The sequence below is a fragment of the Giraffa tippelskirchi genome, chromosome 5 (genome assembly GCF_054371585.1).
Source record: "Giraffa tippelskirchi isolate mGirTip1 chromosome 5, T2T-mGirTip1v1.2.pri, whole genome shotgun sequence".
Taxonomy (NCBI): domain Eukaryota; kingdom Metazoa; phylum Chordata; class Mammalia; order Artiodactyla; family Giraffidae; genus Giraffa; species Giraffa tippelskirchi.
This window is the reverse complement of record NC_137279.1, coordinates 180,535,007-180,551,187: the sequence shown is the minus strand read 5'-3', so window position 1 is coordinate 180,551,187 and position 16,181 is coordinate 180,535,007. Positions and strand designations below refer to the sequence as shown.

The window sequence follows — 16,181 nt, the reverse complement described above, 5'->3', positions numbered from 1 at the left end:
TTCCTGATTCCCTCTGGGAGACGCAGAGCTCCTTTCCTTCTCCCCTCACTTATCCAGAGAAGACCCCGAATCGTGACGCAAGCTGACACTGCCCTCGGATCTGATGGAATCCTCGGTGCCTCCCTACTCCCACTCAGAGGGCCAGTGTCTGAGGGCAGCTTCCTTCCTGGGACAGGACGTTCATTCCCTCACGTTTCTGGTCCCCACTTCAGTGCTCTTCACACCACACCGTGCTGTGGCTGCAGTCACCTTGTATAAAAACCTATAACCTGTGTGAGATGAAAGATGTGGGGTGATTTTTATTTTCAAAGATGGGGGCTTGGGTGGAGGGTGGTATTTTTTTCAATCACCTTGGCCTGTATAAATTAACAGTGAGCTTGAGTGAGTACAAAGTCATATGGAGAATACCACAAAAATACTAATTTTGAGAGAGGTTGATTGTGGATCCTCCTCAAACATCCTTTCTGGCATTTTCAAATTTTGTGCCCTGTTTCAAAGTTATGGTTCTCCTTTTAACTTTGAAAATCTTAAGTGATTGAGTTCCCCCACCCCACCCCCCGCCCCCGCAGCGTCCTCTTTGAATTAAACAATTTTAGGAATTCCATTTCTCCAACCGTATGTTTGATTTTTGTTTTGAAATCTCATGATTCTCTTCTGTTGCCTCTTTATTTTGGGAAGAGGATAATTTATGCAATAGGAAACTCCAAATGTTGATAGGGTTGGGAAGTTAGCATATTTGGCAGGAAAAAAAGGACAAATAAATATCAGAAAATCATGCTTGTTTTAATATCTCAAAATGATTGTTGAAAACTACTTACAGTCAGCATGGTAGATTAAAATTTTAATTTCTTCAACTAAATTTTAGTATAAACACTGTCTAATCATTTGTTCAGCTGAAGAAAATTTTCTGCTGGTGACAATCACAATTAGAGAATATTTAAGGGTTTATTTCTAAAATGATGTGGAAAATCAGATTTCCTTCTAAGCTTGTAATAATGATGATGCTTTGCAAGGGTTTCCTTGAGACTTGAGATATTTGCTGTTTTCCATTTAACTTTTGAGCACGCTGTATTCAGAAGCTGACATCCACCTCATAGCTACCTTTTCTTATATGGAAACAAACTAGCTTAACAAAGAATTGTATTACTGGATTTTAATTTGGGCAGCATCTTTGAAAGACTCAAAGTGAGCTAACGCTTTGTCTGTCCTCCACCTTCCCCTTTGGGGCAGGGTCACAACCGTCAGCACTTAAACTTTATTCCAGTAGAAAGTACCTCAAGACAGTGGCCTTTAGCTTTTCCATATTTTAAGTTTTCTGTGAAAAATGCAAAAGAGTGAGAGTTAAAATTCCCCCCAAACTTCGAACTTGTCACTCCATCTGAATACAATCTGCTCCGTTAGGGGCGTGTCATCCCGCCCTGCCCCCCAGCGCCCTGGCTCACCTGTGTCCTTGGCCCTGCAGTTCGGGGACTCCCAGCAGCTGCGGCTGGTCCGCATCCTGCGCAGCACCGTGATGGTCCGCGTCGGTGGAGGATGGATGGCCCTGGATGAGTTTCTCGTGAAAAATGACCCCTGCCGAGGTAAGCCTTGTTACTTGTCAGCCACGCCCTCACCACTGGTCCTGCGTGATCCCACGGGGCGCTGGTGGTGGGGTCTGTTTGGTGTCTGTTGTTAAGCTGCCCAGATGTCATCCCAGTTAGTGCAGGTGGGAACTGGGTTGGCGTGCCAGGGCAGACCAGGGGAGAGAGCAGGAGGGGTGGATGCTGTTGAGGGAGACGGGTTTCTGGGACCGCAGTAAATAAGAATTAGGAATTAATGGTGTCATGAAATATTTCCATATGAGGTGTTACACTAACCCCAGCCTGGAAAGAAGCCCTAAAAAGGCCTGTCGGCTCCCTGTTAGTGCTGCCGGTGACTTTGCCTGGAATTTGTGCATCTAAAAGTCGGGGAGGGTACTAGGCCCCTCCGGGGAGGGGAGGACTGGGAGCTCCTTTAACCAGAAGGATGAAGAACACCTGGCAGTGGGCCTGGGCACTTGTCAGGCAGGGGGTCACCTGAGTGGGTCCGTGGGGTCTCCGTCCACTTCATCCTGCAAAGGCTGGCACACCAGCCCAGAGGCCAGAGAGAACGGCCCGTTGAGTGTGAGCGCCAGCACCTGCCGCTGGAGGCGTGTGGGGCCGCGGCCAGTGGGACATGGTCAGATCCCGGTCGTGCATCCCCTTCAGCTGCTCCTTCCCTTCCCTCTGTTAGCCGAGCTGCATGTGGGTACGCAGGAGCCTCCCCCACTCTCTGCCAGTTTGTCTTTCTTGACCAGTTTCTGCGTTTCCTGCTCTGTTTCTTTGTGTTTATGTATTTTTTATTCTAGTGCACCATCCTGGGAGTAAAATAAAGCGCTCTGATTCCAGCTCTTCGATTTCCAGTCAGTCTCCCATAGGTTGGCTTTTAAGCTTTGTCCATCTTACCCACCTCCCAGCCTGTTGAGAATGGCTTTGCTTTTTAAACTTTAGCATCTCTTGGCTCTGTGGTATCTGCTGCCTTTATGAATGCTTTGAAATAGCCAAACCATAGCTCTTCTAACTATTGTAAGTTGACAAAGCATAAAATATGCCTGTTGAGACAGTACCCATGGGATTTGTTCTGAGTTTCTGTTTAACAAATACTTACATGTTTATATACTACACACTATTATAAGCATTTTACCAATAATAACACATTTTCACTTCTAGGAGGTGTAGCTACTATTATTATCTCCATTGTATAAAATAGCAAATTGAAGCACAGAAAAGGTAAACAACCTTCCTGAGGAGAGGCAGCTAATAAATGGCAGAGACAGGGTTTGGATCCAACAGTCTGGCTCCTGACCTATATGCTGTGTGTCTCGTGGGCTAATATACCCACCACCCCTTCTTACATGTGTTTTACTGCATAATTAAATTCTAAGGCTTCCCTTGTAAACCAAACAGAAATGGTTACCGTACTGTTGCGTCGCTTCTTTGGAATCTGAAGCATTTAAAGCTGAAGGTTCTGGGACTTTCCTGGCAGTCCGGCAACTGAAACTTTGCCTTCCAATGTAGGGAGTACAGGTTCTGTCCCTGGTTGGGGAGCTGAGATCCCACATGCTTCCTGGCCCAAAATCCAAAACATCCAGAAGCAATATTGTAACAAAATTCAGTAAAGACTTTAAAACTGGTCCACATCAAAACAATCTTTAGAAATAAATAAAGATGAAGGTTCTCACGTGAATTCAGATATGCTCATAAATTCCTCTTAACTCGTTCTGCATGTACTCCAATAAACCAGAGTAATAATAGGGTAATAATCTTCATTAGGAATTCCTTTTTATTAAGTAGTTAGTTTTAAAAACACCTTTTCTGATAAAAACTAGAGTAGGTTTAAATCTATTTTAGAATTTAATTATATCATGAACCAACTACTTTGATATAAAAACCCCTTTGATTGTTTAAAATGAGAAGCAATATACATGTCTTTTTAACTTTAAGTCAGTAAAACAAGATTATTCCTTTCCAAATCTATTAATAAGGTTTTGTTTTTCATGTCATGTGTGATTGAACTAAATAAACAAAAGAGAGATCCTGCATGTGACATTTTGGAACCTGTGCCTGTTTGCTGCCTGCTCTACTTGCTCCGTTTACAGTAACATCGCGCTGCTGGCCAAGGAGAACACTGCTTGCTTTTCCTTATATTGTTAGCTAGAAATTGGAACCCCCAAGGATATATGGGAGGGCCACCTAGGAGATATTTTCTATGGAACATAGTAGCCTTTTTCAGCATCTATTGGAGCAAACAAGGTAAGGCTCTCCCCTATGCCTTCCCAAGGGTGCCCTCATCCTGATTCCATTGACTACAGAGTCCAGAACTCCTGTTAGTCTGAGATATCATAACTCTACCATGATGGACAGGGTGAGCTACATCTCAGCAAATAAAATTGTGCTAACAAAGGAACCCTTAAGGGCCCAGGCAGATGTAATAAGTGACTTGTAAGGGCATGAAGGTCACAATGAGAAGCTGCCTAGGATTCTGTGAGGATTACTATGGCATCTCGAAGCTCCACTTCGGTGGACTTTTTATTCATTTGGGTTGCATTTACTTGGCTGCACCACAGAAAATGTTATTTTGTGGACAGTACAAAATTTATGATATAATACTGATGTTGCATAATCGTGTTATCTGCCTTTACACAGCTGTTTAAGATGATGAAAGCTATCTCAGCCTGCACATTTCTTTAGCCAAATGTAAAGGTTAAAGTAGTCAACTCAGTAGTTTCCTGGTACTGCCAGAATTGGAGATTTCACTTTCTGAATTGAGCCGTGGCAAAGGAAATAGTGTTTGAATGGAGATAATGAGTACGTGCACATTTACCCTAGGGGTCCATGAATGTTTCTGAGCATTAGACAACTTAGTTCCCTGAAATTTTACTGATGATCTAGAAAAACTTTATTGTGAAGATTTAAAAGACACAGTTTGGCTTAGGACTGATTTTTTTATTATGTGGTAAAATACATATAACTTACCATCCTGACCATTTTTAGGTGTACAGGTCAGTAGCACGTTCACACGGTTGCACTACCATCACAATCTCCCATCCACAGAACTCTTCATCTTGGTATACCAAAACTCTACCCGTTAAACAGTGGAAGTGACTTTTAACTAACAGGCATGTTGCAACCAAAATCAGTGGCTAACAGTAGTCTCTTAGAAAAATGATGATCTCTCTGGTGGTTGAAAAACTGAACTTGAAATGACTGCCTTTGGGGTCTGGGCCCCAAGATATAATCTTTAAAAAAAAAAAACAAAAGAGTCATGGTCAAATGTATTTGTAAGTAAGCAAGTTTCTTTACTGCACGGCTTCTCAGAGTTTATAAAATGCTGATTGCATTAGGGCACTCCTAGAGAGAAAGGAAAAAAAATTGTAGAATCCAGAGTTTACTAAACTTTTCTTCGTAAGAAACCCCTCAGAAGCCTCAGTTTGGGAAATGCTGCTGTAAGCAATGAAAGACCATGGAAAGGTTTTAAACTGTTTAGAGAGATCAGATTTCTATTTAGAAATTCAGTCTGGGGAATGAGGAGTGAGGGAGGGATGGGTTTGAGATGAGAAACACAGAGACCATTTGGAAGCCTGTTACAGTGGTCCAGGGTTGGGGAGATGCTCCATGAACCACGTAAGTTTGAGGTGTGCCGAAAGTCTGAAGGGATTCAAGAAGTATTAGAAGGTGGAGTCAACAGTAGACTGAACTGCCATCATGAGGGCGGGGCCTACATCGACAACCAGGTTTCTGCTTCAGTCGTGTCTAATTAGTATTGGACGTGAGGTTCTGGCATCCAGGAGGTCTGCACTGGGGATGTAACTGAGAGGCAGGCAGGACCTGATGATGGCGCTAAAGTCTCATCACCAGGTTGAAGGTCTAAGAGGGAGAACAGGCCTGCGGACAGAACCAGGGGGACATCAGCATTGAAGAAGTGAGTGGGATGGGGTAGTCCGCAGGAGGAGACAAGCAGGGATCCTAGAAGCCAAGGGAGAGTGTTTCAAGAGGAGAACAGTAACTCCCCCACTTGCAAGTGACAGGAGCAGAGAAGTGTTTTTACCTGTCAGATTTATCTGTTTTTTTACCTGTGTTCATGTGATACACATGAGTACACACACACTCTCAACACAGAGAGCACTGGCCAGAGTGAAGTAAATGGAATGTATTCATAACATTGCTTTTGAGAGTGTACATCGGTGTAAAATTTTGTAGAGCAGTTGCTATTTAGTTGCTAAGTCATGTCTGATTCTTTGTGACCCCATGGACTATATATATATAGCCCACCAGGCTCCTCTGTCCATAGAATTTCCCAGGCAAGAATAGTGGAGTAGGTTGCCATTTCCTTCTCCAGGGAATCTTCCCAACCCAGGGATCAAACCCGCATTTCCTGCTTGGCAGGCAGATCCTTTACCACTGGGCCACCAGGGAAGCTGTAGATCAGTTGACAAGTACCAAAAACCGTAAGTGTGCATCCTTTCTCCCCAGCAAATCCACTTGTAAAGACTTACTCTAAGGAAGTCATCATGGATGGGCACAGAAACTTTTTTCAAGAAGTCTGTCACAGCATTGTATACAGTGTGTTAAAAATTATGAACAAATACAACACAGGGTTGGTGAAATAAACTGATCTCAATATGATGAAATAATACTTGGCAGCTAGCTCAAGTTATGTCAGATACATCAAGCATGGAGGAATGTTTCTGATGTTTTTGCATTTTTTATATATGGACATACACATACACAAAGTTGTGCAGAGGAATAAAGATACCAACAGTTTAATAGTACTGTCCCCTAAGGTTAAGCAGTTTTAATTCTTTGTAGTTTTCTGTAGATTTCAACCTTTCTACGATTTAAAAGCATCCCCTGAGGCAGAAGTGGTCTGTGACCCTTGGCAGTGATTGCCCCAGGGAGGGGGGTGTTAAGAGGGGTGTGCAGGCCAAAGTGGGACAAGCTCATGTAGCTGATGATGCACGGAGCTGGGGGTGGGCAGAGAGCAGCTCGGGTGGATGATAAGGATTCTGGTCGCAGTTCTTGCATAGTTTTCCTTGCCCTCAGCCTCTGAGTGCTGTAGTTTTCCATGACGTGGGGATGCTGACTGACTACCAAGAGCAGTCAAGCATAGTATTTACACGTGATCACGCGCTGTAAACTGCAGAGTGCATGGGGAACATGTTATCGTTATATTATTGCATTTAACATGTAATTGCCCTCATCAGTGATGCCATTTCAAAGTCTTCCTCTTGTGTCACTGTTGTTTTCTGGAGAGTGAGCTCAGTGAACTGTTAAGTCTCATAGGTTTAAACCACATGTCTGAAGTTCTTTCTGGCCTAGGGTCATAAACTGCCTCCTCTGAGGCATCCTGGTCCTCAGTTGGATAATGATTTCCATTTGTCAGTGTTGCATCAGCACTTGCTGTGCATCCACCGTTGTGCTGGGCACGTTAGCAAACATAAGATAAAATAAGTGTTTAGCAATACAGAATGTTATTAAGTACCCAGGTTAGTGCTGAAGGAAATTCTCTTCAAGAATCATGAGTTTAGACACTGAGGGAAGTGCTGGAGTTTGGAAAAAGGATGAGTAGGGAACCAGAGGGCCCAGGAATGAACCTTGAAGGGCATGTTCTATTGGGGCCTGAGAAGGAAGGAAACAGGTTAGCATTCCAGGGACCAGAAATCCTACACTGTCAGACAAGAAGGACCCTTAGACATCAGTCAGCCTGATTGATCACCTCTAGGGAGGCTGAGGAAACAGCCCCAGGCAGGAGGGATCACAGCTGGTAAGAGCCTGGACTGTAACTCAGAGGTTTTGATATCCGTTAGCCCTTTTAAGCTGATACGCTGATAAGTTATGTCAACTTCACGTATTGAAAAGAATTTGGATTTGACTTAGGAATTTAAACCACTCTGCTTATGAAGCCTTGTGCAACCTGATTTAAAGTCTGATTCTACCAAGATTCCTCAAATTTCTTGAGGACTTGTGGGACTGGGCAGGAGAGAGGAGTATGTACCATTACCTGAAATCTTCTAAACATGCAGTTTCTGGCCAAAGTAAAACATCTAATATAGGAAAGAATGGCAAATAGTTTGTTTATGATGGTTCCCTTTTCCCAGGCTTTACTAACAGTCCAGTTTGTTTAGACCTTTCCTAAACAGGGAGCAGCTTGGGGGTGAATGAGGAGACAGAAGGTGATCACAGAATTAACACCTTTCAGTGAGGAGTGACCTAAGAACACATTGCAGAGGAATTGTTTCTTTTAAATGCATAACGTCCTTCACAGTTAACGTGGGCGTTGGCTGTACTTGCTATCTTCTGACTGCATCCAAACGTGGGGTTCTGGTCTGGTGGCTCCAGAAAGCCCCGGGGCGGCACTGCTGCCCCTCAGTGCAGTCCCCAGACTCCCTCTCCCACTGCAGGTCTGCCTGCAGCTTCTCGTGGCTTTCAGCTTTTGACTTACTGGTTTCTCACTGGCAAGTTTTGTGCATGGTCTTAATCTCTCTCTCTCTCCTCTCACATGTTTACTTCGTAACAGTTCAGCCCAGATCTTTTTACTGTCCTGAGTTCCTGGACGCCTTTCTTTAGGATTATTATCAACTGAATTCAAGTAGAAGAGTCTAGATCAGTGGTCCCCAACCTTTTTGGCACCAGGGACCAATTTCGTGGAAGACAGTTTTTCCATGGAACCAGGGGAGGGGGTAGTTTCTAGATGATTCAAGTACGTAACACACATTGTGCCCTTTATTTCTAATCTAATTCCACCCCTGGTCTGATAGGAGGTACCGGTCTGTGGCCCAGAGGTTGGGGACCCTTGTCTAGATGATGTCAATTTCAGTGATCTGTTTTTCTATACTGTTCCATTACCATGTGTCCTGCAAGAGTTGAGCAAAAAGTACACATGTCCTGTGAGAGAGAAAAGAGGGGTTTTGACTTAACCTCGGAGGTTTGTGGACTGCTGCATCTGCTTTCTCTTGACCCCAGGGGACAGTGACAAGGCAAGATCGTGACTGCAGCATGGGATGGTGCTTGGTTCACAGAGAGTTCTTTATTACAGCAAACCAAGGGGCTTATTTGTTAATGTGTCTGCTGTGGGTAAGAATCATGACAAGGCTGATAAATCAGGAATTTATCTCTATTTTTAAAGAAGCCGCAGATGGTACTAAACCTATAAATTATATAACTGTTTTCGTGGGGTCAAGCAGCTGTGTGACCATCGAAGATGTATTTTTTCAAGGTTAACTGTCACTGTATGTGTATGTGTTTATTACCTTTTCTAGCACGAGGTAGAACTAACATCGAACTTAGAGAGAAGTTCATCCTCCCTGAGGGGGCATCCCAGGGCATGACCCCTTTCCGGTCCCGGGGTCGAAGGTCCAAACCGTCTTCCCGCGCAGCCTCCCCTACCCGCTCCAGCTCAAGTGCTAGTCAGAGTAACCACAGCTGTACGTCCATGCCATCTTCTCCAGCCACCCCAGCCAGTGGCACCAAGGTACGTACAACCTCGGGTATGACCTCCTGCCCCACTCCCAGCTCTGCACGTTGTTCAGTGTAGCCTCTGAAAGACTCCAGTGAGGAGAGGAACTTGAAGACATACAGACCAGGCTGGCAGGCCCTAGTGGTACACAGATCTGGACCTTTAATACGGCCACAGAGGACGTTTAAATAGGAATTGAGTCGTGAGGTCCAAAGCGCTTCTTTCCATGTATTCCCATTTTGAGTTTGAACCCATCCAGAGTTACTGATCTTGAAAATCCAGGCACTGTCTGTGCAGCTGGAGCTAAATAAGAGAGAAGTTCGTTGTGATGACGGGTTGTAGATGAAGAATGCTACTGCCTCTCTGCCTTGGCCCCTTTCATCCCATTGGACTGATGCACGTTTTATTTTGTTTTCTGTTTCTTTAAAATTTAGTGTCTTCTATTTCTTGTTTATTTATTTATGATTTATTTTATGTTCCCAATTTGCTCCCTTTCTGTTCCACTTTCAATTGTTCCCGTCCTTCCCTTTGGATTTCCGTTTCACAGACTCCGCTTCAGCTCTCTCGCTGTTATGACAAACCCTGGTTGGTAAACAGTAGAGCTGGCACCCCTGTCAGGGACAGCCACTATCCTGACCTCCAGCTGCCCAGCCCCGAGGTAGAGTATGGTTTTGTGACTAAGGACACAGGCAAGACCAGGCCCTCGCTCATGCCGAGAACCTGACCAGCTCTTCCTCCTGACACGAGTCCGTGCTCTTTTCCATCTTTGTGGTGTTTGCTTTCACAGCTGATTCATCCCGTCCATTGTCTTTCAGGGGTTTCTAACTCGGATTCACCAAAACTGGAGATAAATAAGAGATGCCTGAGACTGGATTGTATAACAACTTCCCAACAGTCCTTAGAATGATATTTGTGCAGGGTGGTAAACAGTGGTCATTCATGGTGATTTGTTTATCAATATGGTTTATAATCAGGCCTCTTGGAGTCTCCAGATGTCATATCTGACACAAACGAGTTAGGAACACTTGAAATTCAACAACGGTGCATGTTCAACAGTGTTCTCTCTTTGCTTAGGACAGAAGAGTGGCTGGCACCCTCCCGCCCGGAGTCACATTCCAGGGGTGGTTGGTATTGCCACACTGGCCCGAGGCTTGGGTGCTGCCTGCTTCAGCCAAGCACAGCATTTGTGAACACTGCTCTGAGGCTCAGGTTTTAGTTTCTGAATTCCTTGGCCCAGGCACTTGGATTTCTACAGCCTTGATTTGAATACACATGCCAGCAATTCAGCATGTTCAAGTGCAGTCATTAAAATGCCCAAGTGCTTTTGGAAGAGCAGTGTTTCAGAAATAAAATGTGGACTAGCAGCTTGTCTGATAGCGGTACAACTGGCACTCTAGCTCCTGCCGGGAAACATTGGGTTCTTGTGCCTCAAAACGTGGCACTGCGTTTAGTCGTGTAAAGCTTCAACCAGTGTAAACAGGAGGTACAAGAAGCCAGTGTCCACAGATGGACTCGCTTCTCTGGGTTTCATCCTGCTTCAGTTCAGAAATACATCTGGCTTAGAACATGATCTGGGGACTCACTGACACTAAAACCCCATGATTCAACCTGCCTATCCTGCTTTTTCTTCTTTAGTGGCTCCAGTTTCAGGAAAGTCTCAAAAGTTCTAGAAATTTTAATGTTTTAATTATGAAGTGCCAATTCTCATAGGATTCTGATAGATTAGCCTTTCTGTCTTAAGGTTTACCTTTGGTTTCATTTCATTTCAAGGTTTCATCTTCTCTTAACTACTGGTATTCTGCACACTGTCCTGACGCAGACTCCCAGCCCGACATCTCTGGGGCCACGTCTGCCCAGCAGCAGTAGCTTCTGAAACTGGTGCTCTTCCTCCCGTGTGGGCCAGGAGGGTTTGTGCTGGAATGTGAATCCCTCTGTCGCTTTTGCTCTTTCTTTATAAAGAAAAAAGAAACACAACGAAATGGGTCGCTTTACTCTTTTCTTTGTATAAACATCTTAAAAGTCCTGGAAAACAATTTACACGATTGATTTCAAAGAAAAATTAGAAGAGCATGCTGTGGCATGAGTGATACTCAGAACAGATTTAAAACATTTTCTCTCCAAATTCTTTTAAAAAAAATACATACACTCAGATGCGAAATGGAGCTCCTAGCAGCATCAGTAATGATAACATACATCTAGCCAGCTCTCTGCCGGTTTAGGAAGTGCTTCTGCATGTGACTTACTCGCTCAACAAGTTTATATTGAGCTCCTCGTCTGTGCCAAATGTAGTATTAGACGCCTAGGGTGTGACAGGGGGCAAACAAGGTCCCTGCTTTTCTGGAGTTGCTGCTTTAACCCGGGAGATTTTGGGCAGCAAACAGGGAACCTTCCTGGGCTGCTGAAGGGACAGCAGCAGGCCAGTGGCTGCAGTAGACTGAACAAAAGGGAGTGTGTAGCAATGGGTTCGGAGAAGCAGCCTCCTTCTCTGGTTTCCAGGGCGAGAAGTGAAGGCACGCGTGCCAGTCTACGTAAGTCCAGACCAGGCCCTTCCGTTCAGAGCCTGTTCCTCGCATCACAGCCCCACTCTCTTGTGCTTCTCCTCATCGTTTATTTGATCAGGTCAACTAATTTAATCTTCATTCTACCAGTGAAGAAATAGATCTTTACTTTACTGAAGTTACTGCATCTCTATAATAGGGACTGGAGTAATATTTGGATCTCCATGTTAATAATTTGGGGTTAGAACTCACATGTCACATATCTAACCCCAAAACTTTGATACTTTGGAGTATTTGGATTTCTTACCTTTACTCATTTATCATATTTCTATTTGTTATGACTGCTGTAATCTTAGCATTTGAGGATTTTGTTTTTTCTAGTAGAAATTTGTCAGTAAGATAAAAGGCATTGGAAGACATTTTAAAACCTTTAATTGAGACATGAAGGCTTTATTTTGGAAATGCTCAAAATTCATGACCTAGGATACTTTCAAAATAAATCATTGTTTTCCTGGACTTTTAACTAGCTTTTCAGTTTTTTAGAAATGAGGAGGGCTTAAGTAAACCTTGTAAAGTGGAATTTCTGTCAAAGATTTCACCAAGTAAATATGACCTTTTTATTTTTTTGAAGGTTATTCCATCAACAGGCAGCAAGTTGAAACGACCCACACCCGCCTTTCATTCAAGTCGAACATCGCTTGCTGGCGATACTAGCAATAGTTCTTCCCCAGCGTCCACAGGTGCCAAAACTAATCGGGCAGGTAAGTACTTGGGGGATAAGGGCGGGGATTCGGGGGATAAGGGCGAGGGGTGTGGCCAGGCTGGGAATCTGGAAACAGCAGCCTCTCAGCAGCGCTTCACTCCTCCCTGAGGAGCAGAGATGGGGAGAAACACAGGTGCGTGCCCAGAGGACAGCTGGCTCAAACCTTGCCTCCTGAGAGCAGGCGCTCCCATAGCCAAAGCCACAGCACCTGTTCGTTATCAGAAACGATTGTGCAGGAGAGAATGTAAGAGGGGGAAGGGCCTCCTGGAGCCAGGCCTTTCTAACACGCCATATTTATGTCTGCTGGGAGCTGAGAGTCAGGGGAGGATCACGTCTGCTCACCTGTGGACGTTCCTCCTGGGACCCTAGGGCTTTGGCTTCCACTGGCTGCTCTATTTGCCGTCCCTCCCCCCCCACCCCGCCATTCTTAGTCCGCCCATGTGGCTGGACGGCTCTCTTCTCCGAGCGGAGGCCCGAGGGCAGCCCCGCTCCACTCTGCCATGGGGGCGTGTGAGGTGACACTGCTGCTGATAGAAGCTGCTTTCTGTTCCTCAGGATGCTTCTCAGGTAGAAGCACAAAGTCAGAAAAGGCTTCAGCAACTTCTGTGTAGGTGAGAGAACCGAGATTCAGGAAGACTCTGGTTTGCCCAAGGTCACTCAGTACATCAGGTGGTGTTAGGATCAGAACCCTGGCCTCTGGTTCTCTTGTTCTCTTGTTCTCCACACCACCACCATCACCACCATGCCCTCCACCCACCAGTGCTGTCTTGATTAAGTCTGCCGCTTTATTCTTAAATTCCAGACCCTAAAAAGTCAGCCAGTCGCCCTGGGAGTCGAGCTGGGAGTCGGGCCGGGAGTCGAGCCAGCAGCCGTCGAGGAAGCGATGCCTCTGACTTTGACCTTTTAGAGACACAGTCTGCGTGTTCAGACACTTCAGAGAGCAGTGCCGCAGGGGGCCAGGGCAGCTCCAGGAGGGGGCTCAACAAGCCTTCCAAAATCCCCACCATGTCCAAGAAGACCACCACTGCCTCCTCCAGGACTCCGGGCCCCAAGCGATAACACTGTACAAGCACCCCCAAGCCTCTCTCCACTTTGAATCCTGCTCCATGCATTGGGTGTATATTTATTCTGAATGGGAGAAGTTATATTGTTAAAAGTGTAAAAGAATAATTGTGTTATGAAGCTGCCTTATTTTTTTTTCTTTTTGTAAGTTACTATTTTCATGTGAATATTTATGTAGATAAAATTTGCCTCCTGGTAACCCTGTAATGGATGGGGCCCAGAAATGAAATATTTGAGAACAAGCAGAAAGGTCAAGCTGCAAATGTGTATTAAAAAAAAAAAAAAAAAGCCTCTAAATAGGGTTTCTGCGCGGTGCAGGGTTGTAAACCTGCTTTATCTTTTAGGATTATTCCTAAATGCATCTTCTTTATAAACTTGACTTGCGGTCTCAGCAAGATAAATTATATTAAAAAAAAAATAAGAATCCTGCAGTGTTTAGGAACTCTTTTTTTGTAAATCACAGACACCTCAATTAGTGAGAACCCACGGGAGGGCACTTCTGATTGTTTTTTCCATTGTTTTTAATGTTGTGTGATTTTAGCTGAAGAGAGGGAACCTCATCTAGGTAATGTTTGCACATGATACAGCAAAAGGAGTTCATTGCAGTACTGTCTTTGAATACTGTTTCAGTACTGGGTGTTTAAAGGACAAATAGCTGCTAGAATTCAGGGGTAAACGTAACTGTTCAGAAAACGTCAGAACATTGGGGTTTTTAAGAGTCCTGGCTCATAACTTCCTATCCAACCTGGCCACTAATAACTCCTGTGCTCACTGGGACCCAGGCCGTCAGCAAAGGGAGACTCCCTGGTGGCGTCGTGAATTACAGTTTGTTATCTGCATTTTTTGCTATTTATTTAAAATGGTCAATCAACTTCCCACAAACTGAGGAATGACTTCCACGAGCCTATTCTGAAAATGTGGACATAAAAGAAACACTCGCTCGTCCTTTAAAGGAGTTCACCAGCACACTTGTTAACAAGTCCCGTTTGCTTCCGTCTTTTTTTGTGCGTAATAAAGTCAACTGACCAAGTGACCGTGAAGAGGGGCTGTCTGGGCTCCTGAGTTTTAGCTGCTGTTCCTCTTCAGCTCCGACCATGTTGCTGTGTGATTATCTCAATTGGTTTTAATTGAGGCAGAAACTGAAGCTCTACCAATGAACTGTTTAAAAACAAGACACACTTTTGTATTAAAATTGCTTGCAGTAACAAATATTTTGTACTTCCTGCTTTTTTTTTTTTCTCAACCATTACCTTATATATAACATATTACTCTGGGGAATGATTGTGTTTTAGGTACTATAGTGTATTATTCAAATCCAGATATCTTGGATAAATTATGGAGCTCATTAATAATTTTTTTCTTGTATATCTTATTCTTGTTAATTTCATTTAACAAGGGAACAAAGAAATACTCAGACGGTTGTTAATGTAAATCTGTAGGGCTCTCTACCCCACTTACATCATTAAACAAATAACCAGTATGTAAGAAGATTTCTGTTGTAGAAATTACAGGCCTTAGAGCTTCAGAATATAGGCCAGTTTCCCACAGTATGCTGAAATTTCTGGTTAAATGATAGAATAAATAGGATTTCAGAGGTAGAAACAAAAGTGGTCATCAAATCTAGCTCCTTTGTTTTATAGACAGAGAAACAAATGGGAAAGTGGGAAGAAAGTAATTTTCCTAAGATCACATAATGAATAAACAGCAGAAGTGGACCTTGAATCTAGTCCGCGGCTCCCTATCCAAGCCTGACAGTTCTTTTCCCGTCAGTCCCTGGTTGGCTTTATAATAGTTAGAACAGCCAAATACTAAGTCACTCTGACACAGGAATTAGACTAGGAAATAACTAGAGAACTTGAGCGGTAAGAGGGATTCAACCTCAGCCACCTGCATCCTTGCTCATTGGGTCACCCTCCCCTTATGATACAGGAATTTGATACGAAGGACACATGATTGCCAGAGCTGTTTGAGGCCAAATATCCAAATTAAAAGGAACGTGCAGCCTGACGGATTCTGAAGCAAGAGCTTACTTACTCTGTTCTCCGTGGAATCAAGTTTAACTTCAGGCTGTTGGAACTTAGTAGGAAGGTGTTTTCACTCAAAATCTGCTTACCCCTCTAGACTTCCTAGCTACAGAAGCATGCTGGAAGGAGTTCGATCTCCATTTTGTCAGAATCTGGACCATAGTCACTTGTTTTTCCTACCAAGGAATTCACGGTTTCCCTCAGTCTTTACAACAAAGTTCAGCTAGGGTGCATTTCCTTTCAATAAACACCTGTGTGCAAGACCATGTGGGAAATTTATGACAGGAAAGGGGTTAAAACTGCAGTTCTGTAACACAAGTGCTAAACAAGTAATGCAGACTTGTGTCTGCTAGGATAGAGGAGGGCAGGTTCTGGAGCCTTGAATAACAATAGCTAACATACTGCGTGCTTGCTGTGTGCCAGCTCTGTGCTAAGGCTCTGTACATTCTTAACATAATTCACATCGTAACCCTACAGTCATGAGCCTCACTGATAGATGAGGGACAGCCTGACAGAGGTTCAGTGACTTGCCCAAGATCACAGAGTTGCCACGTGGCTGGGGAAGCCCTTGTTTGACATGACTCTGGACATGGAACAATAGGCTGGTTCCAAATTGGGAAAGGAGTAGGACAAGGAGTATTGTCCCCCTGCTTATTTAACTTATATACAGAGTACATCATGAGAAATGTTGGACTGGATGAAGCACAAGCTGGAATCAAGATTTCCAGGAGAAATATCAATAACCTCAGGCAGATGACCCTTAAGGCAGAAAGCGAAGAAGAACCAAAGAGCCTCTTGATGAAAGTGAAAGAGTGAAAAGTT

General features: G+C 44.2%; 1 protein-coding gene across 3 annotated transcripts in view; it reads left to right on the top strand.

Moving 5' to 3' along the window:
* Positions 1-14,544, top strand: part of MACF1 (microtubule actin crosslinking factor 1) — a 350,958-nt gene extending 336,414 nt beyond the window's left edge. For 2 of the 3 annotated variants that reach the window (XM_081492100.1, XM_081492101.1), the window contains 6 exons: positions 1,463-1,580; positions 2,366-2,434; positions 8,816-9,027; positions 9,560-9,670; positions 12,142-12,271; positions 13,076-14,544. In XM_081492100.1, coding sequence (XP_081348226.1) covers positions 1,463-1,580; positions 2,366-2,434; positions 8,816-9,027; positions 9,560-9,670; positions 12,142-12,271; positions 13,076-13,332 — 897 coding nt within the window. In that variant the 3' untranslated portion in view covers positions 13,333-14,544. The remainder of the gene's footprint in view (positions 1-1,462; positions 1,581-2,365; positions 2,435-8,815; positions 9,028-9,559; positions 9,671-12,141; positions 12,272-13,075) is intronic. The other variant, XM_081492102.1, reaches the window with a different exon arrangement.
* The last annotated feature ends 1,637 nt before the right edge of the window (positions 14,545-16,181 follow it).